At 41.2% G+C, this 26,506-nt stretch overlaps 1 protein-coding gene across 6 annotated transcripts in view; it reads right to left on the bottom strand.

Moving 5' to 3' along the window:
* The window catches only part of Tnrc6b (trinucleotide repeat containing adaptor 6B), a 230,588-nt gene that overhangs the window by 113,247 nt on the left and 90,835 nt on the right, over positions 1 to 26,506 (bottom strand). The window contains exon 1 of one of the 6 annotated variants that reach the window (XM_057791814.1): positions 21,516 to 21,692. The exons of the other annotated variants lie outside the window; for them this stretch is intronic. Within the exon in view, the coding sequence (XP_057647797.1) occupies positions 21,516 to 21,520 (5 nt within the window). The 5' untranslated portion in view covers positions 21,521 to 21,692. Of the gene's footprint in view, positions 1 to 21,515; positions 21,693 to 26,506 lie in introns of those variants that run through there. 6 annotated transcript variants of the gene reach the window in all.

Consider the following 26,506-nt stretch of genomic DNA (forward strand, 5'->3'; position numbering starts at 1 on the left):
AGAAAGCCTCATAAAACCTTGGAGTTACAGCACCCAGTTTCCCCATTTCCTTGTTTGTGGGGCCTCAGCCTGATTACTTGGCTTCAGCACTCCATTTTTCCTTCAGACTCCCTGACAGGTTTTCAGGAGGACTAAGAGGTGAGGGAAAGGACCTGCTCTATGAATGAATAATTCATACTACTCAGTGTCCTTTCACCAACAGAACTTCATGAAAAGAACATGATTCAGAAGTGGAGAAACAGTCCATAACTACCAGCATTAGCCCTCATCACTGATGAAGGCAAGGGAAGACTATAGAGAGTACCATGAAAGGCTCCATAACTTAAAATGAACCAAGAGGACAGCATCAGTACTGTGGGGGAGGAAGAAAAGAGCAATACACTGTCTACCTTGACTTTCACATGGAGATGCCAAATGGTCCCAGAAACCCATTGAGAGCATGAGCCTCCAGACCACCTGATGCAATCTCAGGGATGATTTTTAACTTTTTAACTCTTTCAACTTCTAGTAAAGGAAATATTAGTATTTTTCATCTGGCTGAGATCACATTTTTAAAACCCATCAAAGGCAAGCAATTTAAAAACCAAAGGTATTAAGAATGTAATGTGCCACAGACCATTCAGGAACCATAAAACATCGAGGCCCATGACTATAATCTCAGCACTTGTAAGAAAGGCAGTACAACTACAAGTATGAGGTAAGCATGGGCTACACAGTAAGTTTTAGGTCAGTTTGAGCTACGGAGTAATAAACCATCTCAAAAAACAAAAATAACTGATTAAAAAATAAAAACTGCTGGGCAGTGATCAGCACTCAGGGAAGCAGGGGCAGGTAGATAGATCTCTGTTGAGTTCAAGGTCATCCTGGTTTACAAAGTTCCAGGACAGATGGGACTACACAAAGAACCCCTAAGTCGAAAAACAAAACAACAACAAAACCAAACAGGACAGGGACAGTCCAAGCAGCTAAGATATTTCAAGCACATGACCTCAACAACAACAACAAGAACAACAACAAAAACAACTTGAATCTGAAAACTGTAAGCAGATAATACTACATCATCTATTGCACTGTATTTCCAATATTTAACTAAAGTTTCTTGGAAAGAGTAAGAGAATATGGAGTTTCTATTCGTTATTTCTTTTAAAGCCATGTAATCAGGTATGGTGGCTCATGCCTGCAATTTCTAGGAGGTAGAAACAGTATGGTAGTTCCAAGTTCAAGGCTAATGTGGTCTACCAGGGAAGTTGTGGGCCAGCCAATGCTACATAGCAATAGAAGACCCTGTCCCCAGAAAAGGGAACAACACACACGCAAAACTTTTCTGTTGAAGGCCGGGCGGTGGTGGCGCATGCCTTTAATCCTAGCACTCGGGAGGCAGAGGCAGGCAGATCTCTGTGAGTTCAAGGCCAGTCTGGTCTACAAGAGCTAGTTCCAGGACAGGCTCCGAAGCTACAGAGAAACCCTGTCTCAAAAAAAAAAAAAAAAAGAAAAGAAAGAAAGAAAAGAAAAACCCTTTTATGTTGAAAAGACAGAAGAATGACATTCCTTCAAAATTGTTACAGGAGTAAACTCAAGGATTAAAAGAATGCAAACAGCCAGGCAGTGGTGGCTCACACCTTTAATCCCAGCACTCTGGCAGGCAGTGCCAGAGTTGTTACACAGAGAAAACCTGGGGGAGAGAGAGGTGAGGAGATGGGGAGCGAGACACACAAGATGGGGAAAGACAACAACAAAAAAGAATGCAAACAAAATATGGAGGGCACCAAGAATATCCATTGTTGGCTACTGGTATCTGTGGGAACTGGCTCCTGTGCCAAAATTCAAGGACTCTCAAACTAAAAATTGATGTAATATTTGTATGTAACCTATGGTATAGTAGTACTTGCACGTAACCTGTGCTCAGTACATCTTTCTAACAATCATCTCTAGATTATTTAGACACAATGTAACTACTATGTAAACTCAGTATAGTTGTTACATCATATTGTTTAGGAAATAATGATAAAGAAAAAAAATTCTGTACATGTTCAATACAGCTGTTAATTTATTTCCATGGCTAAATAGGGCCACATATGCACTGTTGTCTAAAGTGCAGACCGTGAGCTTGTAGTGGTGGTGCAGGCCTTTAATCCTAGTACTTCCGAGGCAAAGGCAGGCATATCTCTGAGTTTCAGGCCAGCATGGTCTACATAGTGTGCTCCAAGCCAGCCAACGCTACATACTAATGATCCTGTCTCAGAAAAAAGAAAAAAAGATACTGATGCATGTTTCTGATGGAGGAAGGTCATTGGTTAATTAATAAAGAAACTGCTTGGCGTGATAGGTTAGAACATAGGTGGGTGGAGTAAACAGAACAGAATCCTCGGAGGAAGAGGAAGTGAGCTCAGACGCCATGCCGCTCCTCTCCAGGGCAGACATGCTGAATCTTTCCTGGTAAGACTGGTGCTACACAGATTACTAAATATGGGTTAGGCAAGATAAGTCACCACCTCGTGGTGCTACACAAATTAATAGAAATGGGCCAAGCAGTGTTTAAAAGAATACAGTTTCCGTGTAATTATTTCGGGGCATAAGCTAGCCAGGCGGCCGGGAGCCAGGTGGCAGGAACATAGTCCGCAGCTCCTTTCTACATGTTTCAAACTACAGAGAGGAACCATCTATGGTCCCATTCCATTTCCTTCTAAGTATTTCTTTTAGAAGAAAAGCTGGCCCGGAAAATTTTAAGAAGCCACTGAAAAGCTACTTGGCCTGGCATAGTCCTCTCCAACTGCCTTCCTCTATCACAGAATATCAATGCTTAAGCATCCAAACTCAAAAGTTAATGTTGGGGTCATTTCCTACCTAGCCACTTGGAAGGGTAGCTCACCAGATCTTCCGGAAGAGCACAGGAGTTATGGTACATAAAGGCCTGTTAGAAACAGCTTGCCTGGTTCACACAGCAATCACTGGGGGAAGCTCTTGAGCTTATCCTTCTAGTATATGAAGTTCCACCTCCTGCAGCCCAGCCTTCTTTCTAGTCCTTCAGGTTACTGCCTACTCCTGGTTTCCAGTTTATTCCTAACTTGTCCTAAGGACCCATGAACACACCCACACACCGCAGCTGCCTATGCTACTTTTCCAAGCTGTTTTTCACCTTGACACATCATCAGAGAACAATCTACACGTCCACAGCAATTACCAGTAGAGCATCTCCTCCTCAGTGGGGCTTTGGAGCTGGCAGACTGTTCTTATTGTAGTCTTTTTCTTGGCAGGGAGAGGGGCAATTCCAAATGTCATCTTTCCTCTACCTCCCTTTTCCACTGAACAGATCACCTTCTATTTAACAGAACTAGTGAATGTTCTGAGGGAACTCCCTTCAATATCTTTCCCTGGTTCCAAATTTACATTCTTCTCTGGGGCTAACTGGTCCCATGCCTACATCTCTCCTCTGACTCACTCTCTCCCAGGCACAGGTTAATATCTTCACATCCATTTTTTTATGTGACCATTTTGTGTATGTGTGAACACATGCAGAATCCAGAAGAAGGCATCAGATCTGCTGGAGTTACAGGTGGTTGTGAACCATCCAATGTGAGTGGTGGGAACCAAACTCATGTCCTCTGGAAGAGTAGCAAGCCTGATTAGTAACTTTAACAAGTGCCTTTTGGGGTGCAGGTTCCATTCATGAATGAAAACAGGTATCTTTAGTGCCTTCAAACTTTCTTCTGGTGCCTGTCTACTTTCTTTCTGACAGCTTTTCCATTCATAAAAATTAAAGTCCTACATGGTAGGAACTTTTGTTTGTTTGTTTTTTGAAACAGGGTTTCTCTGTAACAGCCCTGGCTGTTCCAGAACTCACTCAGTAGACCAGGCTAGCCTCAAAGTCACAAAAACCTGCCTGTCTCTGCCTCCCTAGTGCTGGGATTAAAGGTGTGTGCCACCATGCCTGGCTTGGGCAGGGATTTTTAAAAACCTACTTTTGCCCACTGCTTTATCCTTAGATACTAGCGTAGCTCCTGGCATACATGTAACACTCAATAAACACAGATGAGTATAAGTCATCCTTGATTTGCTTACCCATTCAACAACACTGAGAGCTCACTGGGTGTCTGAGGCTGCATAGGTGCTAGGTAGCAGAACAAGTTCTAGTTCTGAACTTGCTCAAAGTACTGACAGGGAAGCAACGAGAATATGTAATCAGCAAGCATGGTGCACAGTGTGCTGGGACTGTTGGATTCCCAGGTGCACTCAGAGCTTAACTTGGCCTGCTCCTAGGCACTGGCCTTGAGGGTTTTACTTCCTTAAACCCCTTCCTACCTGGGCTACTCTTAAACCAGTCTTTTTCCTTTTCCCATCTGTCTGTCTCACCTAAACTGAGATCTCCCAAACTTGCTCCAGCTCCAGCCCCTTCCTCAGCATCCCTAGGCTACATTCATCATCCAACAAATGCAAACCACATCCAAAGCACAATGTTCACCTCTTTCCCCAGATCACAACTTGATTCCTTCCTTGGCCTGGAGGATGCAGATCCCACCCTTGTCCTCACTCTACCCCATAGACTACGCTTCCCAAGCGCCTCTAGAACCTGGTCTTTCCATCTTTCTAGTGGCTGCTCAGTCACTCCTCTAGCTTTCTCACTTGTCTTTCCACAATCCCATCACATTCTCAACATGGACATCAATTTAGGCAAGCTAATTAAAAACAAAACAAAACAAAACAAAAAAACAAAAAACCAAACTAACTAAAAATCTGCGTTAAAAATCTATTTTAAAAAAATTGATTTATTTATATTTTTATATGTGTTGTTTTGCATATGTGCATGTCTGTGTGAGGGGGTCAGATCCCCTGGAACTAGAACTACAGACAGTTGTGAGCTGCCATGTGGGTGCTAGGAATTGAACCAGGGTCCTCTGGAAGAGCAGCCAGTGCTCTTAATCACTGAGCCTTCTCTCCAGCCCCAAAATCTAGTTTTTGAAAATGATAAAACGCATCAAGACACAATGTTAGCTGGATGGGGTGGTGTATACTTGCAATTTCAGCACTCAGGAGTCACAAGTTCTAGATAGCTTGGGCTACAGTGTGTTCTAGGGCAGCCTGAGCCATAGTGTTAAGATCCTGTCTCAAAAAATAAATGGGGGCAGGGGAGAGAAACACTACTCTAAACTACTGTGCTATCCTCCAGATAGCCGATGCTGTCCCACAAAGCTTACTATTTCCCACTCACCTCCTTAACTCTGTTCCTTGTTTTTAGTACTTCCTTTCTGCCTGATATGCCACCAATAAACAGAAAAGAGAGCCAACAATGTGCAAAGCACTTTAAAACAAGCTCTTATGCAGCTCCTGGAGCAACTTCCTGAGGAAAGTATTATTGCCCCAGTACCTTAAGAAAGCTGAGGCAGGCAGCAACATGACCTGCACATACAGTAGCCCTGACTTCAGAACTCATCTCTGTTCATCTATTGGAAAGGCTGAGGCAGGAAGATTCTAAGTTTAAAGTCTTGCTGAGAAGCAACCCCACAAATGGCTAGCAATATCAGCATGGTAGCACAGGCAAGTGAGTTGCTGGCAAGGGCCTCAGTTACTGGTGTAAAGTGTATCTAAGAAAGAGTTTATCCTTCAGAGAGATACAGTGACAATTGATGTGGAGTTGACAGAATTAAGGTCTTTGTCATTTAAAATGCAACAGTGGAGGATGAAAATTACAACTATGTCATGCCATTATGCATACTCATTCAGAGCTGACAAGCAGGCAAGCTAAACCATACATAGGTACAGTTAGTCTTTCATGCTAGCACTAAGGAAGCTAAAGCAGGAGGAACTTGGGAGACTAACCTGTGATACAGAGTGAGATCCTGTCCCCAAAACAAAAAAACTTAAGCCGGTGAAAAGGCTCGGTACTTAAAAGCACTTGCTGTAACACTTCACTGACTGAGTTAGATCCCAGTGCCAACAAGATGGAAGATAAGAATTCACTCCTGCAAGTTGTCCTCTGACCCCACATACATGCCATGACTGGTATATGTTTGCCTGTGTGCACACACACAAACAAAATAAAGGAAAGCATTTAACTGGGGCTGGCTTACAGCTTCAGAGGTTTAGTCCATTATCATAATGGCCAGGAGCATGGCAGCATGCAGGCAGACATGGTGCTGGAGAAGGAGATGACAGTTCTATATCCTGATCTGTAGGTAGCAGAAGTGAAGACTGAATCCCACACTGGGTATAGCTTGAACATATGTGACCTCCAAGTCAGTCACCACAGCAACACACTTCCTCCGACAAGGTCACATGTCATAACAGTGTCACTCCCCATGAGCAATGTATTCAAAAAATGATCACAAACTCTGTTTCAAAACTAAGGAAGCAAAGAGAGAAGGAAGGTAGTTCTAGAGAACTTGAAAAAAGATGTATTACTATGAGTGAGGCTAATAAAACTATCAAGCACATAGTTAACTGTGATACCCCTTGAGATCATTAGTGACTAAGATGCAGTTTCCAAATACTTTAGCTCCTGTGCTGATCAATAGAGGGAAGGAAGAAAAAAAAACAATATAAAGATTTCTTTACATTGCTACATCAGTTATATTCAGCTTAATGACATGTCTCTTAATTTGAGATTATCCACACTTTTTTGTTGTTGTGATTATTACTGTTTACTTTGAGATGATGGTAATAGTGGTTTTATTTGGAAACTTTAATACCAGTGACTCATGTTGCAGTTTAGCATAGTTGTTCCCCCTCTCCCCTCTTTTCTTCACTTGAGACAAGGTCATATTCTTGCAGCAATACTCTTGTCTCAGCCTCCATAGTACTAGGATTTCAAACACTAGCCACCACACAAGGCTCCAAAATTGCCTTATTTAAAATGCCAAACCAATGCCTCACAGTGGTGGCATGTGCCTTTAAACCCAGACCTCTTGAGTTTGAAGCCAGCGTGGTCTACAGAGTGAGTTTCAGGATAGCCAGGGCTACACAGAGAAACCCTGTCTGAAACACCGGACCAAACCAAACAACAAACAAAATTCCAGTTCAAGTACACCTAAAGCTGGGAAGTATCAAATTAAAATATTTAGAGTGGCTCAGAAACTGCCAAATACAGCTTGTTTCAGAACAATGTAATTTTAGGAAAGAGTACTAGAAAAGGAATGTTCCGGGCTGGAGAAGGCTCGGTGGCTAAGAGCACTACTGCTCTTGCAGAGCACCATTAGGGCAGTTCCAAGGTATCCGATGCCTTTTTCCGGCCTCCAAGAGCTCCTGCATACACATGGTGCACATATACTCGAGAGAGTCACACATATACACATAAATTTAAATAAAATTTAATAGAATGCTAGTCACACCTTTTCCCAACTAAGTGTCACCCCACAGACACACAAAAAAGCAAAGAATGGGAGCATTTTAAATATCACTTCACTTATTCACTGTCTATACACTGTCACTTTAAACATGGACACTGCAGCAACCAGAGGCTACTTTAATTCAGCTTGAGAGCCCCCTCCTTGGGGAAGGCTCAACAGATCTATTAGTAGCAATGACAACAAAAATAACCTAGTGGAGAAAAATGAAGAGTCACCCTGAAAGAATCTGAAGACAGACTGTCTTCTGAGAGATGTGTTCTCATAAAGTCTGGGAAAGGTAGCAACAGTGTCTTCTCTTTTCCCAAAACCAGTGCTTTCTGCATGGTTTTCCAAGAAGATACACGAGTAGGGATTTAAGAACTGTTTCCTACCTAAATTTCTTTAAAAAATAAGGCTGGGAGATACAGGATCCCTTTCAGATACCATGGATGCTTACTTGTAACTCATACAAAATGATGCATTTGTATATAACCCACATACATGCTCACACATTTCTGTAAATCACCTTTAAATTACAAACTTGCTTGAATGCAATTTCTTTAAAAAATTATTTTTGATGCACAGACCACTCAATCCAAAGGCAAAGAGCCCACAGCTCCAGAGGACTATCTACATGTATTTTCGTGTGTGTGTGTGTGTGGTGTGGGTGTGCGTGTATGTGTGTAACTGGCCTGCCTGGCAAGAATGACAATATTTTAAAGAGACACTGTGACTTTCCCTTCAACTATCCCTTCAGAATAAGGCACTCTAAGAAACAGAGGTTTCCACCAGAAACCTCATGTTGAGAGAAGGGGAAAGCTAAAGTCTGGTGCTCACTAGATGAGGAATTTATCTCTAGAATGGATTTCACACAACATTTACAAACAGCCTCACAACAGACACTGATGTGCCGTCCATGGTCAAGGCCTGGCCAAGTCTGCTTAGCTAGGCATGTCTCTGTCCCTCTACCCAGACCTAAAACCTCAAGTCAAGCCCTGGAAGAGGAAGGGGCTGAGGATAGGAGAGGTTTCCGGATCTCTTTGTCCCTCTTTTCAAAGTATGCACATTGAATGTGTCTACTTTTGTTGGCCTTTAAATATTAATCTGGCTCTTTCAAGTGGCTTATGAGGACAGGTGATCAAATCCAGCTTGTGAGAGCCACCAGGGCATCTGTTAACATTAACATGTATGTTTGACTATCCATTATCAATAAAGAAAAAAAATACTCGATGCCCTTGGCCTGGAAACAATAGACAATATTCTGGCCATCAAATATATCCCTCTTTCATAAGCTGAGGTAAAAAATTAGCACCTTTAAAAAGTTACTTATGAATTTGGTTGGTGCGGTAACTAAATGAACTAGTCAATCTGATTGTCTAGAATAGCAAATACAGGGATGCTACCCCAGAAAATGGTAACCTAAGAATGGTTCCCACAAAACCTTTTGATTATTTATTAATAGTCAATTTGATAGGAAGGGGTTTCTGGTTTTTGCAAACTGTAGTACTTGTATAATAATATATTTAAGTACATCATATATTATATTTTTAAAAATATTTATTTATTTATTTATTATGTATACAATATTCTGTCTGTATGCCTGCGGGCCAGAAGAGGACACCATACCCCATTACAGATGGTTGTGAGCCACCATGTGGTTGCTGGGAATTGAACTCAGGACCTTTGGAAGAGCAGGCAATGCTCTTAACCTCTGAGCCATCTCTCCAGCCCCATATATTATATTTAAAAGCAAATACCTCCTGCTGTCTTGGAGAGGGGTGTTTTTCAGATAGGGTCTTTCTTTCTTTTTCTTTTCTTTTTTTTTTTTTTTTTTTTTTTTTTTTTTTTTTTTTTTGAGACAGGGTTTCTCTGTGTAGCCCTGGCTGCCTTAAAACTTACTCTGTAGAACATGAACAAGGAAGTCAGGACCATGAGGGGTGCACCCAACCACTGAGACAGGGGGCCGATCTATTGGGAGCTCACCAAGGCCAGCTGGACTGCTACTGAAAAAAAACATAGGATAAAACCGGACTCTCTTAATGTGGTGGACAATGAGAGCTGACGAGAGGCCAAGGAGAATGGCACAGGAACTTTCATCTGGCGATGGATCGAGAGAGAGACAGAGACCCAATTTGGATCAACCGTCTGAGCTCTTAAGGTCCAAATGAGGAGCAGAAGGAGGGAGAACATGAGCAAGGAAATCAGGACCACGAGGGGTGCACCCACCCACTGTGACAGTGGAACTGATCTATTGGGAGCTCTCCAAGGCCAGCTGGACTGGGACTGAATAAGCATGGGTTGAAACTGGACTCTCTGAACAAGGCGGACAATGAAGGCTGATGAGAAGCCAAGGACAATGGCACTACGTTTCGATCCTAATACATGAACTGGCTTTGTGGGAGCGTAGCCTGTTTGGATGCTCACCTTCCTGGACCTAGATAGAAGTGGGAGGACCTTGGTCTTCATGTAGAGCAGGGAATTTGGACTGCTCTTCAGTATCGAGAGGGAGGGGGAGTGGACTAGGGGGAGGAGAAGTGGAGTGGGGATAGGGGGAGGGGAGCGGGCAATATGTGGGAGGAGGGGGAGGGAAATGGGAAACGGGGAGCAGTTGGAAATTTTAAGTAAAAAAGAATAAAAAAAAATAAAATAAAATAAAAAAAAAACAAAAACAAACTTACTCTGTAGACCAGGGTAGTTTTGAACTCAGAGATCCACCTGCCTCTGTTCCCAAGTGCCGGGATTAAAGGTGTGCTCCATTGTGACCAGCCAGACAGGGTCTTTCTATGTGGCTCAGGCTATCCAGGAACTCACAATGTAGAAAAGGTTGGCCTTGAATTTGTGGCAACCTTTTTATCTCTCCTGGGATTCCAGAAGTGTCACCAGGCACAAGAGAACAACTACTTTTGTGTCAATATACGTATTCATTTTTAACATCTCAATGTATGTAAACTGTGTCATCTTACAATGCATCCAACCAAAAAGCTTAAAAGCCACTACTCTAAGCTGCCCAATTATCTACCTTCAACTTATAAACAGGTACACCATGGCATAAAAAGAACAGAAATTACTTCTGTAAGCAAAACAGTAGATGAAACAATGACACAGAGAGGCAACTATTAAGCACAAGTCCACTGCTTTGGACTCCTGTAAGGAAGTAATCATGAGCTAGCTCTCCAGATCTTATGGCGGCAGAAGGCTTTATGTAAGCCCACCACTATACAATCTACTTTTTAAATTTATTTTTATTGCCGGGCGGTGGTGGCGCACGCCTTTAATCCCAGCACTTGGGAGGCAGAGGCAGGCGGATCTCTGTGAGTTCGAGACCAGCCTGGTCTACAAGAGCTAGTTCCAGGACAGGCTCCAAAACCACAGAGAAACCCTGTCTCGAAAAACCAAAAAAAAAAAAAAAAAAAAAAAATTTATTTTATGTGCATTGGTGTCTCATCTGAACATGTCTGTGTGAGGGTGTTAGGTACCCTGGAACTGGAGTTACAGACAGTTGTGAGCTGCCAATTGGGTACTGGGAATAGAACCTGGGTCCTCTGAAAGAGCTTCCAACTGCTGAGTCATCTCTCCAGCGCCCCACTATACAATCTTAACAAAGGCATGAATGGATGACTGGGCATAGAGCCCTTGTCGGTAATTCAGGCACCTAAAGGCTAAGGTAACAGGGTATCTCACACTAAGGAATTCAAGGCCAACATGAACAACAGAAGATTCTGTCTTTTAAGAAAAAAATTAGCTTGCTGTATATTGCCTTTATTATGTTTAGGTATGTTCCTTGTATCCTTGCTCTCTCCGAGACCTTTATCATAACAGCATTGTTTGTCATAGCCAGAACCTGGAAACAACCTAAATGCCCCTCGACTGAAGAATGGATAAGGAAACTGTGGTACATTTACACAACGGAGTACTACAGAGTAGAAAAAAATAATGACATCTTGAAATTTGCAGGCAAATGGATGGCGCTAGAAAACATCATATTGACTGAGGTAACCCAGACCCAGAAAGACAAATACCTTATGTACTCACTCATAAGCGGTTTTTAGACATAAACAAACAAACAACAAAAAAAAACCCAGTCTACAAATCACAATCCCAGAGAACCTAGACAACAATGAGGATCCTAAGAGAGACTTACATGGATCTAATCTACAAGGGAAGTAAAAAAGACAAAATTTCCTGAGTAAATTGGGAGCATGCGGACCATGGGAGAGGGCTGAAGGGGAGGGGGGAAGAAAGAGAGGGGAACAGAGCAAAATGTATAGCTCAGTAAAATCAATTTAAAAAGAAATTCATAAAAAATAAAAGAAAAAAAACTGGGTGGTGGTAATGTACGCCTTTAATCCCAGCACTTGGGAGGCAGAGGCAGGGAGATCTCTAAGTTCGAGGCCAGCCTATGAGAGTGGCTCCATAGCTACTGAGAATCCCTGTCTCAAAAAAAAAAAAAAAAAAAAAAGAAGAAAAAAATGAAAAGAAAAAAAGATTAAAATAAAACTAAAAATAAAACTAATAGCCGATATCCCAAACTCTTACAGGGTACTTGTTAGAAAAGTAAGGTTTTTCGTGTCTTTTCAACTGGTAAGAAAATTCTGTATAGCTAGGCATGGTGGCATAAGTCTTTAAACCCAGCACTCAGAAGGAGGAGGCTGGAGAACCTCTGTGAGTTCAAGGCTGGCCTGATCCACACACCAAGTTATAGGACATTTAGTGCTAAATAGAGACACCCCGCTCCCTGTGTCTCAAGCAAACAAATAAACAACACACAACACACAGAGACAAAGAGACAGACACACAGAGAGAATTGTGAAGAGTAAGTAAACAAGGAACAATAACTTTCCAGAGTGAACAAAATAAGGTTCCAAGCAGAATTCACGACCATTTCTGTCCTTACTGATCGTTATTTAGAAGCTTTCCATAGTTAACAGCTACAAAGCAGGCTAAGCTGATGACGATGAACTTGGTCTCTGAACCTACTTTGTATAAACTCTTAGGAACCACCATCTCCAGTAAATATTAGATCTACTGATATAGGAGGGCAAAGAACACAAAACACAATCTGCATGATACTAAAGAGAAGCGAGGCGCAAGTACAAATTAGGCCTGTAGTACCTTCCTCCCTCATACACGGAGGGGGGATTGAGGGGGAACGACACACGGACAGTACGAGCATGCTTGCATAAACTGCTCACAGCTTTGAAAAACACTGGATCATGTCTCTTTCCCCACATGCAGCTGCCATCTCATCCAGACTCAAAGGAAGCTTAAGGAAAGAGGCTGTTCCCACCTTCTCAAGTTTGCTTTAATGTAGGCCTCTATATGGCACTTCAGAACCACCACACAACTGGTGTCTTTAGGTACTTCTACCAATGTAACTGTGTTAACCTTAACTGAAGCAGCATTTTAAAATGTGAGATTTGTGTACTTTGATTAAAAGTTTGCTTTCTTACATGTAAAATTAAGATCGGATCCCCCCCCCCCCCATTCTGAGTCTCCTGATAGGTTAAGCCAACAAGTGTTCAGGGTAGTACTTACCCTGTGAAAGGCTCTCTGCCAGGTGAAGTCATTTTGGATATTTTCAAAGTGCAGAGTACCACGAACAACCTGGTTTTACTCTGCAGAGCCCTGAAGTAACTACTATGGTATCCACGGCAGTAGTAGTAACACGTGTCTAGTGCCACTCAAACACTGACAGTTATCTACATTACTGGAAAAACTTGGTATGCTTGGAAAAGTCTTGGGCATGTGAGTTTACTTTCTCATGAGAAAGTAGCGAATTTTATGGAATCTAAATACAGACCAAGTATTTCCAATAAAAATGTTATGTTCAAACTGTAATGTGTTCTAACTGTAAAGCACACACCAGATTTCAGACTCAGTATGAAAGGAAGTAAAACATTCCACTAGCTTTAGCTCAATTTAACTATTAATATTTTTTCAATAAAACACCGTTCAAATTAATTTCACTTTTAGATGGCTTGCTTTCTATTTCCCCTGAAATGTGCTGGCATTATCTAATGGTTCCCCAAGTGTTCCAGCCAGAGAATATCTTCTTTCAGAGCCAGCATCTCAAACTGCTGGACACACCTACAAAGAACTGAAAAGTCCTTCCCTCATCCCTTGGTGCCTGTAACTGACTGTCTACCTTTCTTTTAATTCTTCCCAGGTCCTCTTTCTCTTCCTGTCCTCATTCTCATTTTCTTTTCTATTGTTCAAGACTCCAGGGTGACCTCATCTACTCCAAGGCATCCACTATCACTTCAACACGGAAGCTATCCAACTCATCTCCATTCTGACCTCATTCCCAGGCTGCAGCTCCACAGGGCCTGTTTTCTGCTCAACTGTTCCACCTGAAGTCCCACTTCCTCAATTCCCTATCTGTGAGGAGGAATTCACTGTACAGAGGACTCCTCATCACCTCAACAACCTTCAATCCATCTTCCTGGACAGTCTTGTTCCTGCTACCTCAAGCTAGAATGGCCTGCCTTCAGAGTTCCCTGAGCAAAATTCTGCCTAATTTAAAGGCTCTGCTCATTGGCAAAGTCTTCACAAAGTCCTTCCTTGTTAAATCCAGGTCAAATCAATGTTCCTCCTCTCTCGAAAGTCCTTGGGCACAAAATGTGGTGTGTGCATTTGATCCCCAGCACTGGGAGGCAGAGGCAGGCAGTTCAAGGCCAGTTTGCTCTACAAAGTGAGTTCCAGAACAGCCAGGGCTACAACAGAGAAACCCGGTCTTGAAAAACAAAACAAGTAAAAAACCAAAACCACACACACAAACAAAAAATTTGATAATACTATTACCACTATGACTTTCTTCTTCCTTCTCTTCTTCTTTTTGGTTTTTCAAAACAAAATCTAGCTGTAGACCAGGCTAGCCTCAAATTCAGAGATCCACCGGCCTGACTCCCGAGTGCTGGGATTAAAGGCGTGTGCCACCACCGCCCAGCTGGCTTCTCATCTTATTAAGGCTATGCCATCTTTGAGTAGCTTACCATGGAAACCAATTTAAGAAGAATCTTGAAAATACAAAGGATTCTTAAATTTTTATCTCAGAAACTAGATCTCTAACTTCACAAATATTTAAAAATCACAAAGTTTAATAACTCCAAAACTAAACTCATGACCTCAACCTACATCCTCTTGTATCATGTATGCAGGTACAAGCTTCCTTCCATTTGAGTTGGGTGATCTTCCTTTGTAATCAAACAACATCCTGAACCTGCCAGCCTCCTCACATTTATATTCTAATTCAGCAATAGAGGAGAATCTCATATTACTGTCTTTTTTGTTGCTTTCTTTTTATTAGTACATACTATTATATAAACTAATGGGTTTCATAATGACATTTCACACATGTTCATGTTGTATTTAGTTTATACTCATCACCCCCTCTCATCTTGCTCCTACTACCTATGTAATTTCCTTCTTCTTCCCAACCACCTCTCCGTCTACTTTCACGGGCTGTTCTATTTTGAAACTCAATGGATTTGATTTGATTTGGATTGCTCACAGGAGCAAGTGTGAGGGTTTGTTTACAGACATATGGGCAGCTTATCAGTGGTTCCACCCCCCTACACTCACACAGGTACACACACACACACACACACACACACACACACACATATATACTGAATATATGTGTGTGCACATAAGTCTTCAGGGAGGGATGGGGCTCCCAAAAGTCTCTCCATAGTCCATATAAAGGTATCCTCAGGCCGGGCGGTGGTGGCGCACGCCTTTAATCCCAGTACTCGGGAGGCAGAGGCAGGCGGATCTCTGGGAGTTCGAGGCCAGCCTGGTCTACAAGAGCTAGTTCCAGGACAGGAACCAAAGCTACAGAGAAACCCTGTCTCGGGAAAAAAAAAAAAAAAAAAAAAAAAAAAAAGTATCCTCAGATCCAATCTTTTGTTTGGGTAATCACATGTTCATACACTCTGTGAGTTCAACAGGTAGTCAGTTATGTCATACCCAGAAGCCAGCATTCTGTACTCTCCCTGCTTCCTCTTCAACTCTTTTTGACTATTTTTCCAAAATGTTCACATGTTGGGGGGTGGGATATAGATGTCCTATTTATGTTTCTGCATTCAATAGTTATTTCTTCTCAGGACTCTCACCCATTATGAGTCTCTGCAATCACTACAAACTGCTGTACAAAAGCAGCTGTCCTACCAGAGCTGACAGCAGCACTCATCTACAAGGATAAGCAGTTATTAGAAGGCAGGTTTGCTAGGCATACCATGTCCACTTAGCAAGCAACAGCAGTGGCGATGACCTCCTCAACCACATTCTTTTGACCAAGTTTACAGGATCAGATATGAATTTCTCCCCTGTGGACCAGAGCAGGCATCATATCAATCAGAAAGCAACTGGTTATCCCATATGCTTTATGATGCTGATATTTAACACTTGGCATGTACTTACTAAATTGCTGTTTTATTGCTGTATTTGCTGTACTAATGATTAAAACAGACAATAACATTCTTAAGTTTTTAAAAAAATCAAAGATCAAAGAGTGAAGGCCATTTCTATGTCATTTGTATAAATTCAACAGTATTTTGTATAGTGGACAATTGACCTGTATTTAACACATCTTTTAATACATTCTTTGAGTTAAAAAAGCTAATAATGTGATTAAACATAATTTCTACGTATGAGCCCAGAACATTAAAAATGAGAGGAAATACTGTATGCTACACTTTTTTGTCTTGTTAACTTTAATCATACATGTAAAATTACCTAGAAACTTTTGATTAAAAAAATATGAAAAGAAGCCAAAAAATATTTGCAGGCCAGAGCTGGAAGAAAACTAGTATGGAGAGTGAATCAGGCAAGTAAGGTGGCACACACGTGTAATCCCAGCAATCACGGAGAGGAAGGCAGACCTCTGAGTTCAAGGACAGACTGGTCTACATAGCAAGTTCCAGGTTAACCAGAGGTACACAGTGAGACCCTGTTTCTAAATATATAAATTCAACCATCAATAAAATAACAGATTACCTTAAGAAAAAGAAGGGGGAAAAATCAAAATACGAAACTGTGGACACTTTATTAAAGAGAAATGCCTCCAACCCATTTTTTACCTCATCCACATCCTAAACAAGCTCAGACCCTGGTGGCCACAAGAAAGAATAGAAGAAGCCTTCACCAGGCCATAAGAGTTTTCTTGGTTTATCTGGGGGCATGGCATCTCACACTTGTAATCCCCACACTGTGGAGGCCATGGCAGGAAGACAGCCACAAGCTTCAGGCCAACGTGGGCCACAGATTATGACCCTGTCTTTATAGAAAGAAAGAAAGAAAGAAAGAAAGAAAGAAAGAAAGAAAGAAAGAAAGAAAGAAAGGAAGGAAGGAAGGAAGGAAGGAAGGAAGGAAGGAAGGAAGGAAGGAAGGAAGGAAGGAAGGAAGGAAGGAAAGAGAAAAAAGAAAAAGCTTTTCTGGTTTCGCAACTTAAGTTTCTGTGAAGGTGAAAGAAACAAAACTTGGTAACTGCTGTCATACAGCATTTTCTTGTACTTCACAACCTCCCTCCCGCCCTTTTCTTTTCTTTTCTTTTCTTTTCTGTAGCTTTGGAGCCTGTCCTGGAACTCATCTGTAGACCAGACTGGCCTCCAACTCACAGAGATCCCCATTCCCCTGCCTCTGCTGGGATTAAAGGTGTGTGCCACCACCACTGGGTTCTTCTCCACATTTTTATACAGAAGGAAGCACACTCGGGTCCTAGGTTAGACTGAACTCAAATAATTACAACAAACAAACAACAACAACAAAAATACAAACCAAACCAGTCCACCTAAGAAGCTACAGCTCCCTCTAAGTTTTTAATTCTCCTGCCTCCCCCTGGGGTGTTGATATCATAAACACGTGCCATTATGCCTACACTCAAATATGTTTAACCATGAGTACTTACTTCCTCTTGGTCCAGGTCCTGGGAACAGAATAGTAAGCAGGTAACATCTCTACTTACTGTTCTGGCAAAGGTTATTGTGTGTAGAGAGTACTCCATACACAAATAGTATATAATTTTACACAGTGTAATGATTAAGGGGGATTAAAAAAGTAAAAGGGATGTTACAGAGTAACTAGGAAGGCAACTGAGGTCAGAAGGTTCTCAGATTCTCAAATAAGTTTGAAGAGCTTTTGCAAAACGAAGTGGAAAGCTTACCACAGCAAACCTTAAATTTAAACCTCTAAAACAGTGATTCTCAACCTGTGGGTCGAAAACCCTCGGGGGGGGGGGGGGTGTAAAATGTCCCTTTCACAGGGGTCACCTAAGACCATTAGAAAAATAAAGATACTTCTATTATGATTCACAACAGTAGCAAAATTACAGTTATGAAGTAGGAACAAAAATACTTTTATGGTTGGAGGTCATCACAACTTGAGGAACTGTATTAAAAATTCAAAGCATTAGGAAGCATTATTATAGAACTACCAGAAACAAAAATTACCACTCATTCCCAGATTATCAGTAAAGGAAATTACAGAATTTTATTCTACACATAACCCAAGGTTATTAGTCCCTACTGAGTATTTCCACAGTAACCAAGAGGATGGCTGTTCAGGGTGAATGACAGGTTGAAATTCGTAGATTCTTTTAGCATGTACATCATGATACAATGAATGATTGCTGAAAAAATATATAAAGGAAGGAAAAGCGTATTTAACCCTCCTGGGTTAAATCCTTCTTTAGGTCGAGTGACTTCAATTCACTCCAGTCACTGTGTGGTCTTAATCATAAGAGGCAGGTGAGACAAGGGGGATTAGAATAAATCCAGGAACAATACTTTACCAGGAAACAATTAGCATATGGTGTTACCTCTCCAGGCAATGCTCAAAGACCCCCATGTTGAAACAGCCAATTCCACTTTAAGTCATATCTAAATGATGACTAAATTTTACCAAAGGGACAATTAAAGTTCTCTAAATAAGGGCTTTCAACGAAAATACTCGGGATAGTTCTTGCTGTCACGTACTTGTTCTGAATGCGGCATGTATATAACCAAGTTGAGATGATGTGTTTAATAACCTTACTGGTGGAGACGGACCAAGTATATTCTATATTCACCCATGTCACTTAACCAGAACAAATTAAACCCTTATTAAAATAAATAAATTTCCCTCAACTTTTCAGTTATGTTACTATTCAGCCTGCTCTGTAAGCCCTCAGTGGCTCACATTTCAATCTGGAAAAGTCCAAGAGTGCTTGGTTCAGTCTGCTTCAATTTTCAGAAGTTTCTTTTTAAAGGACTGTCCTAGTAGTGACAGCAAAGAGAAAAGGGCCTCGCTGAGCTGAAGAGCAGCGTATTTGTACCATCTATCAAAGATGCCAACGCTTTGTGCAGACCAGATGGAAGGCCAGAGAAACTTCAGATAAATATTATCAAATGCTGTGATGGTTCGGTGGGGAACCCAAGACATCGCTTCCTGAAGAGCAGTGCTGAGAATAATGACTTAGAGCTACAAGCAACAAGTAGCACACAGAAAAAGAAATGGGGGCTGCAGCTTCAGGCTTATGTTTACTCTGCAGTAAGACACTTCCTCTGCGCACATCGTGTCATTTTACAACAGAAAACCACAACATTCCAGTTCTAATACGACTGGGGTTTGCTCCTTGTAGCACCAACCACATCTTTACAGTTTTTAACCCAACAATTCATACTACAGCAGAAAACCTTAAGCAGGACACAGTTAAATACTATTATCTGTACACTAATATGCTACTCATTTTTATTTGCTCTGAATTCTTACACTTTCTTTGGTGAGAATAACGATTGGCTCTACAGGAACTTAGACCCAAAATGGCAGCTGCGCTTCAAAACCCTAGCAGAGCCATCATGCTTCCAGGTCTTGTTCATCTCAGGCCTCCACTATCTCTCGGAAAGAGTACTTCTAAAAACATGCCAGCGACTCTGATGGCATTCTGCTAATGTGCTTAGCACCATTCTCCCTTCTGCCCAGGAGATCGGCACTGCTCTACTTCCTCTCTGCAAGCGAAATAAACCTGCCATTCACATGTTTACGGTCCACAAAAACAAGCTGGAGGCAAAACGTGAAAAGCTGGGTATTTTTCTCTCTCATCGTCTTCAGCCACAACTTAGGAAACAGGAGTAAAATGAATCACCCAACAAGTGAAGCTCCGAATAATTGCTTTCATTTTCAGAGACAACAAAAACCAGCTCTAATTCTCCTCAGACCCAAGACAATGTAACCCTTCGTATCATTGAGGTGATTTCTATTAATCCAAACCGTAAAGATAATTCCAAGTGAAATGTGTGTCCCTCTTTAATGTAGTGTTTTCAATTCCTCTCACACAAAAGCGGAATTTATACCACCATAAAATTTACATGGAAGCCTTTAGCACTTCAGGCACTTCTCTGCTCAGAACCATTACTAATCTAACAACAACATTACTTTAAAAAATAATAAAATGATGGCTCTTCTGAGACAGAACACTAATTATCCTTACGTATTCAAATGGAAAGTCTTTTGTTAAATTAGCGTGAAAAGTCCCTCATCTACACACAATTGGCCCAAAGAAACAGGCCATTTTCATCACGAGAGGCCAACCCATTTTAACAGTGAATAAAAAGCTTTTGAAAGCACTACACACCCTCTTCCACATTGTCAAATTTTAAAAATGGTCCAGCAGTTTCCCCATTTTATTTTTTAACACTTTAAGGCCCAGCTGGTTAGCATCTCATAATTAGATTAATTAAAAAGGAAACAACAAAGAACAAAACCCCCAAACCAAAAAAATCCTGCTCCCTTTTGATCAAAATTATTCCATTTATGCTTAATTAGCTTTAATCCAAGTCTATATATTTAATGATGGGGTATGACAAGTCAATCATTTGCATATTTAAAATGTCTTTTCTAAACTATGTAGCAGATTTAGAAGAATGGTATTTTTCTCTTGCCAATATGCCACAGCACAAATCAAGAGGACACAAAATTAGGAGAAAAGAGGTAAGAAAGCAGGCTTCTCAGAGCCAAGGATATGCTTGGGGGGAGGGGGAGGGATTTTGTCAGGGGTGGAGGTAATTTACCCGCCACATCACATACTACAGTCCTTTCAGCACACCAGACCGAGAGGCATTACATCACACTCTCACAATGATAGGGGGAGGTGGCCCTGAGAAAGCAAGTTTTCGGCTTTCTTTCCAGCCTCCTCAGGCTTCTAGAATCCTGCATTAGGAGTAAAGGAATTTAACTTGAGGCACTGGCACTTTCAGGGTTACTAACAAACTCAGACATTCTTTTATATGATCCTAAATGACCACTTTACAACAAATACATGTCCAAAAAGACACACATCACACACACTCAGCTGGCACTGAATACTAACATTAAACAAAATATTTTATTTCATGTGAAATGAAGACCAATATACACTGAGAACTGGAGAAGAAACGGTTTCTAAATGGAGCAAAGAGCCATTTATATCTTTAAAATAATCGTGTTTACAAGACAGACCCACCATTTGGTTGAAGACACGATCAAAATAAAAGCGCATCTGGCTGCACATTTGAGAACACACACTGGGACCCAGTGCAAAGGAGCGCGCGCAGAGGAGAGGGTGAGCCACATTTTGCTTGCAAGCAGGGGAATCTATAACCCCAAATCTGGTGAATTCGGTCACCCCCTGCACCTAGTTTAAAATGTATCTGGTCTCACTTTAGGCTTACACATCTCCAAGAAGCACAGCCCGGTGTGAGACAGAGAGAGAGAGAGAAAAAAGCTTTCCCATTCTAGGGCTAGTCCTCCCGGATCCTTTGTCGGCCTTAGCAGACGAAAGAATGCAAACCCATTTATATTTATGCAAATTTTTGCAGCAGATTTAAAGGGGGGGGAAGGGAGAGGTTTGTGGTTTTTTTTTTTTTAAAAAAAACCTCTTCCTAAATATCGAATTCCAATTACTCACAGCGTCGTTTATTTGCATGATAGAAATGATGAAAAGGTACATATAAACTAAAAGTGCAATTAAATCACTTCAAAATTTAAATATTTTACCAAGTCTTTTCCATTTCTAAAATGCTAAGCCAAAAGTACATCACGGGTCTGATTTACAGATTCGCGAAACGTCTGAAGCCAGGCTCCATTCTAAAGAAATGTCGATTTGCAGCACGACCAGTGAAAACGGTTAGACACGATCCATATAAATCAATTGGCTTTTAAAAATTGAAAATATTTACCAACCTCATAAAGTGCAGCAGTGCTTAAATCCAGCAAATTGAGGCATACAAGGTAGAAATGGAAATGAAAAAAGGTCCAAAAAATGAATTCTTTTTGTCTATCTGTATTTTGTATTTTAAATATTCAGAAACCAGCAGAGACTCTGTCGGCCATTTTGGCTAGAACTAACTCTCTCACTCACTCTCCCTCCTGCTCTCTCTCTCCCCCTCAGTCTCTAAAGGAAGCAGCTTTTTGTGACCTTCAAATAGAGGCGGATCACGTGACTTCGGGTGGGTTTGTCAATCAGGAAAAGGGGAGGGAGCTGAAGTTGAAGCTGCCTTAAAGGGAAAGCAGCCCTTTTCCACCGGCTTTCATTTGTGCAATGCTGTTATCTTATACTCCCGCCTACAGACACTGCATGTGAAAGTGGCAACACCATAAGGGTAACAGATGAACAAAATACAAAAACCTTTATTGGTTTATAGAAATATGCTCAGTTGCTAACGATGCTTGCAGATCCTGGATCTGATCTTGGCTCCTTTGCTAGTTATTCTCTAGATGTTTGGGCAAGAACAGACTGGCAAACTGCTCTTTAAAAGGGGGCTTAAACAAAGCTTTACCTAAACAAAAAGAGAATTTATTTTTTAGATTAAGATGAAACACAGGACACGTCCGATTTCTAGCTACCCCTGAAACACATGAAAATACCGAAAATTACTGTAACCACTCTTAAACTGACTGGCAATTCAGAGAGATTACGCAGCACCCCAAATAACGAAGCTCAACAGGGGGCAGAACGGGCTGCTTTCTGCCCTTGAATTTGGTGCCTATTGTGTGAGTACAGCACTCAGTAGCCTCTTTCCAAAACTAAGAGAAAACTAAGCAAGGGCTTCGCAAACCGATTCCTCCAGGCTGGGCAGCACTGAGTCATCTTTAATACCCACCCACTGCAGGAAGTAGCTCCGAGTCTAGGCACTCAATTAAAACCTACTTAGCTTCCTTGCAGCCCTAGTCCCTCTTCCTCTGTGACATCTTGACTCCTCTTGCCTAGAAAACCCACCCTTGGCAGACACCGTGTAGAGATCAGGAAGTGAGGGTACCTTGATCTCTCTCTCTCTCTCTCTCTCTCTCTCTTCCCCCCCCCTCTGTCCCCCTCCCTTCTTCCCTCCCTCCCTTTTCTTCTCCTCCTCTTCCTCCTTATCCTCATTCTCTTCCTCTTTTTATTTATTTTTATTTTATGTGCATTTATGTTTGTTTTTGGTGTGAGGGTGCCGGATCCCCTGGAACTGGAGTTACAGGGAGTTGTAAGCTGCCCATGTGGGTGCTGGGAACTGAATCAGGTCCTCTGCAAAAGTAGTCACTGTTCTCAACTACAGAGCTATCTCTCCCAGACCTGGTTTCCTTCTCTTAGCTCTATTCACTTCATCCTGATCAAGTTAGTACCAGGCCAGGAGTGGTGGTAGATCCTGCTCTACATAGCAAGTTCCAAGCCAGCCTGAGATGCAGCCGGGACCTGTCTCAAAAAGTCAGTCACTACCCAAAGCAAGCATCTTGAGCCTCCTAGTCCAATCCAGGCACAACTAGGACACACTTGACTACTTCAGAGTTGTTTGTTTTATGAGAGAACTGCTCAATGTTGGTCTTTCTCTATAACTGTCAACTGTTATAGAAACACCACCATCTTCCTCATCTTCAGTGAGGTATCACAATACCGAACTCCAAACAGCAGCTGAATCAATCAAATCATCTGGAGCTCTGCTTAGAAGGCAGGCCTCAACATAAGGTTACAAACAGATATAAGTAATTTAAAGGAATGGATGTCACAGATCTCCAGAAACCCCATCCATTCTTTTTTTTTTTTTTTTTGAGACAGGGTTGCACTGTGTAGCCCTGGCTGTGTGTTTAAGGATTTTTTAAGGACATAAAGAAAAAGTAGGCTGGCCAAGGTGGCTTTCCCAAATTAACAAGGCTGACTGGTCAGTCTGCGGAGAACCAAGGACTCTGCAGGCCGGGCTTTCTTTACAGAAGAATCTGTTAATTCGGTCTAAAGCCTATGTGTTTGTCTTTCTGACTTTCTAGGCCTTTACACTGTCTGCCTCTGATTTTCCACTTAGAAAAGGACAGGCAAGGAACTGCTTAGGGCAGCAGAGGCCACTGCTCGGTCAATGTGGCCGCTCTGATACTCTGGTGTAAAACGCATCCACTGCACTGCACCAAGAATGGCCAACCCCTGAACTGACAATTGATATGTAGGCAAAAGTAGAAAACTCCTAGGCTGGAAATTCTGAACATTAATCTATTTTTATCCTTCCAATACCTTCCAGATGAGTTACGGAAACCTTATGTGGAGTAGGCTCAATATGTGAGAATGTGGAGACTGACTACACAGTCACCTTATTTCAGTTTGTGGTGGTCGAAAATTTTTATTCTGCTGCCTCTGTTCTCCAAGACACAGTATTACTGTACAGATGTTTAAATCTATTTCCTATCTTATTCCAGACTACACAGAGCTTCTTACACCATTTCTCCAGTTATAACCTTTCTTCACCTGACCGATTTTTATACAACTTAGGTCTATAAATATAGTTACATAATATGTGGTGGTGGTGAACACCTATAATTCTTATATTCAGGAGTTCAAGGCCAGCATCAAGCAACAAGGTGACTTTGAGGTCAGCCTGAATTGCATGAGACTCTGTCTCAAAAAAATAAAAAATGGGCTACGAAGAGAGCTCTGGCAGTAAAGCATTTGCCATGCAAGCCTAAGTGAGTTCAGGCACCCATGGGAAAAAGGCACTTGAGCACCAGAGGTTAACTTCAGCCCTCAACATTCACGGGCACATATGTGAATGCACACATAGGAAATAAAATAGGTATGCAAATAAAGTATTTATTGATACTAAATCATGAAAAATATTTAAAAATAACTCTGTGGTATATTTGTAATATCACCATTTATTAAAGACCAAAAGAAATATTCATACTGATGAGGTAGACGTGCTTATTTTATTTTTACATAAATTAAATCTAGGCCAAATATTTGATGCTGTAGGGAATGACAAATCACTAATATTTTCTAAGCTGATCAATATTTTGATTTTATAATCATCAACTCTGAGAAAAATCACTTCACATAAATAGATAATACAAAGTGGCAGAAATATATTAAGGGTCATTTCAGAAATTCTTAGAATTCTCTCCTAATCCCAAGTCAAAATTTATCCAAAGATACATATTATCAACAGCAATTTAAACAGCAATCTTTAAAAATCAAACATTCTAACACAGTACAATCTAGAGATACACTAATGTATAGTTAATGCTGAAGAACAATAAGGAAATATATTGTCTTTATTTTCCATAATTAAAACTATTATGTTCCTGTAAGAGAAGAACAGTTTGTATAAAATGGAAGACACGGCAACTAGAACACACAATAGTTCTGGAATCTGGGCTAAGGTGTTTCGGGCAGCATCTTCTGGCACCGAGAAAGCATGTGCGGTGCAAAGTGCAAGGCTACAGTGAAGGTTCCCAATGTAACATGGGTGAGCACTACTGCAAATACTTCAGACTAATTATGCATTTCATTTTTGAATCAATTTTTAGTCATTGTGCATTCAGAAACGTTTTACTGCTGCCCAATATTTCTGCAACCCCTGAAGCATTCAGTTTTACAATCCCACACAGGCTTATAACCCACAGTTTCAAGGAGCTAGGGCTTGGGACTGAAGAAATGGCTTGGCAGTTACTGGTAGCTGCTACTTTTCCAGAAGACCTAAGTTTGATTCCTATCACCCACATGACAGCTCACAACCATGTGTAACTCCAGTTCCAGGAGTAACATAATAATAATTATAAAAAGTAACACAATAACAATTTTAAAGAACTAAGGCCATGCGGGATGAGCATATCTTTAATCCCAGCACTCAGGAGGCAGAGGCAGGTGAATCTCTGTGAGTTTGATGTCAGCCTAGTCTACAAAGCGAGTTCCAGGACAGGTTCCAAAGCTACACAGAGAAACCCTGTCTCCAAAAAAGTCTAGCGCCTACCATACATAAGACCTTGGGCTCAATAATCATTACCTATGGAACACACCTGCAGCAGAGAGAAATAAAAACGCATCTATGGTCATTAAAGTCAGGCCAGCCAGGCTAGGCAGCCTGACATTAAGGTCCCTTCAAAACTAGAACTCTTAGCTTTTTATACATAGATTCTGGGAACTTAACTCAGATTCCAAGCATTTTATTGGCTAAGATATCTTCTCAGGTCAATTGTTAATTTTTAAAAAAATTAAAATTTGTGTGCACTTTTTAAAAAAAGTTTTATGTGTATGTATGTTTTTCTTGTGTGCATATCTGTGTACCATGTCTGCGCCTGATGTCCTCAGAAGCCAGAAAAGGGTGTCATATCCCCTGTACCTAAAAGTTATGAACAGTTATGAACTGCAAAGTGGTTACTGGAAATCAAACCTGGGTCCTCTGGAAGAGCAGCAAATGCTTTTAATTGCTGAACCATCTCTTTGGTGTCTGGACCCCTCTCCCCACTTTAAGAAAACCAAATTCTTCAGATCCAAATTTCAAAAGTTAAATTCCAATATTTTCCTTTATCTCCATGGTACCATATAAAAACCTCCATGGCAGTATCTTCATACCCACATTGTGGTATTTGTCCATTTTTTTGGCTTTGTTTTGAGTCTGAGTCTTGTTATGAAGCCCAGGAGAGTCCCAAATTCACAATCCTCTTAAACTATCAAGATCTGGGATTACAGAAGTATACTAAGAAGCCCACTTTGTCAACTTTTAACTAAGTTGCCATTGCTTGGTTTATATCTTCAACTTAAATATTCATTGATATGCAAACCATAAAAAGAAATCCTGTCATTTGTAACATGAGTAAATCTTGAAAGACATATTAAATTAAGTAAGCCAGTGTGGTGGTTTGAATGAGAATGGCCCCTGTGAGATCATATGGTTGAATGGTTGGCCCAAAGTTGGCATAACTATTTGGTAAGGATT

This window comes from Chionomys nivalis, chromosome 17 (assembly GCF_950005125.1).
Source record: "Chionomys nivalis chromosome 17, mChiNiv1.1, whole genome shotgun sequence".
Lineage (NCBI taxonomy): Eukaryota > Metazoa > Chordata > Mammalia > Rodentia > Cricetidae > Chionomys > Chionomys nivalis.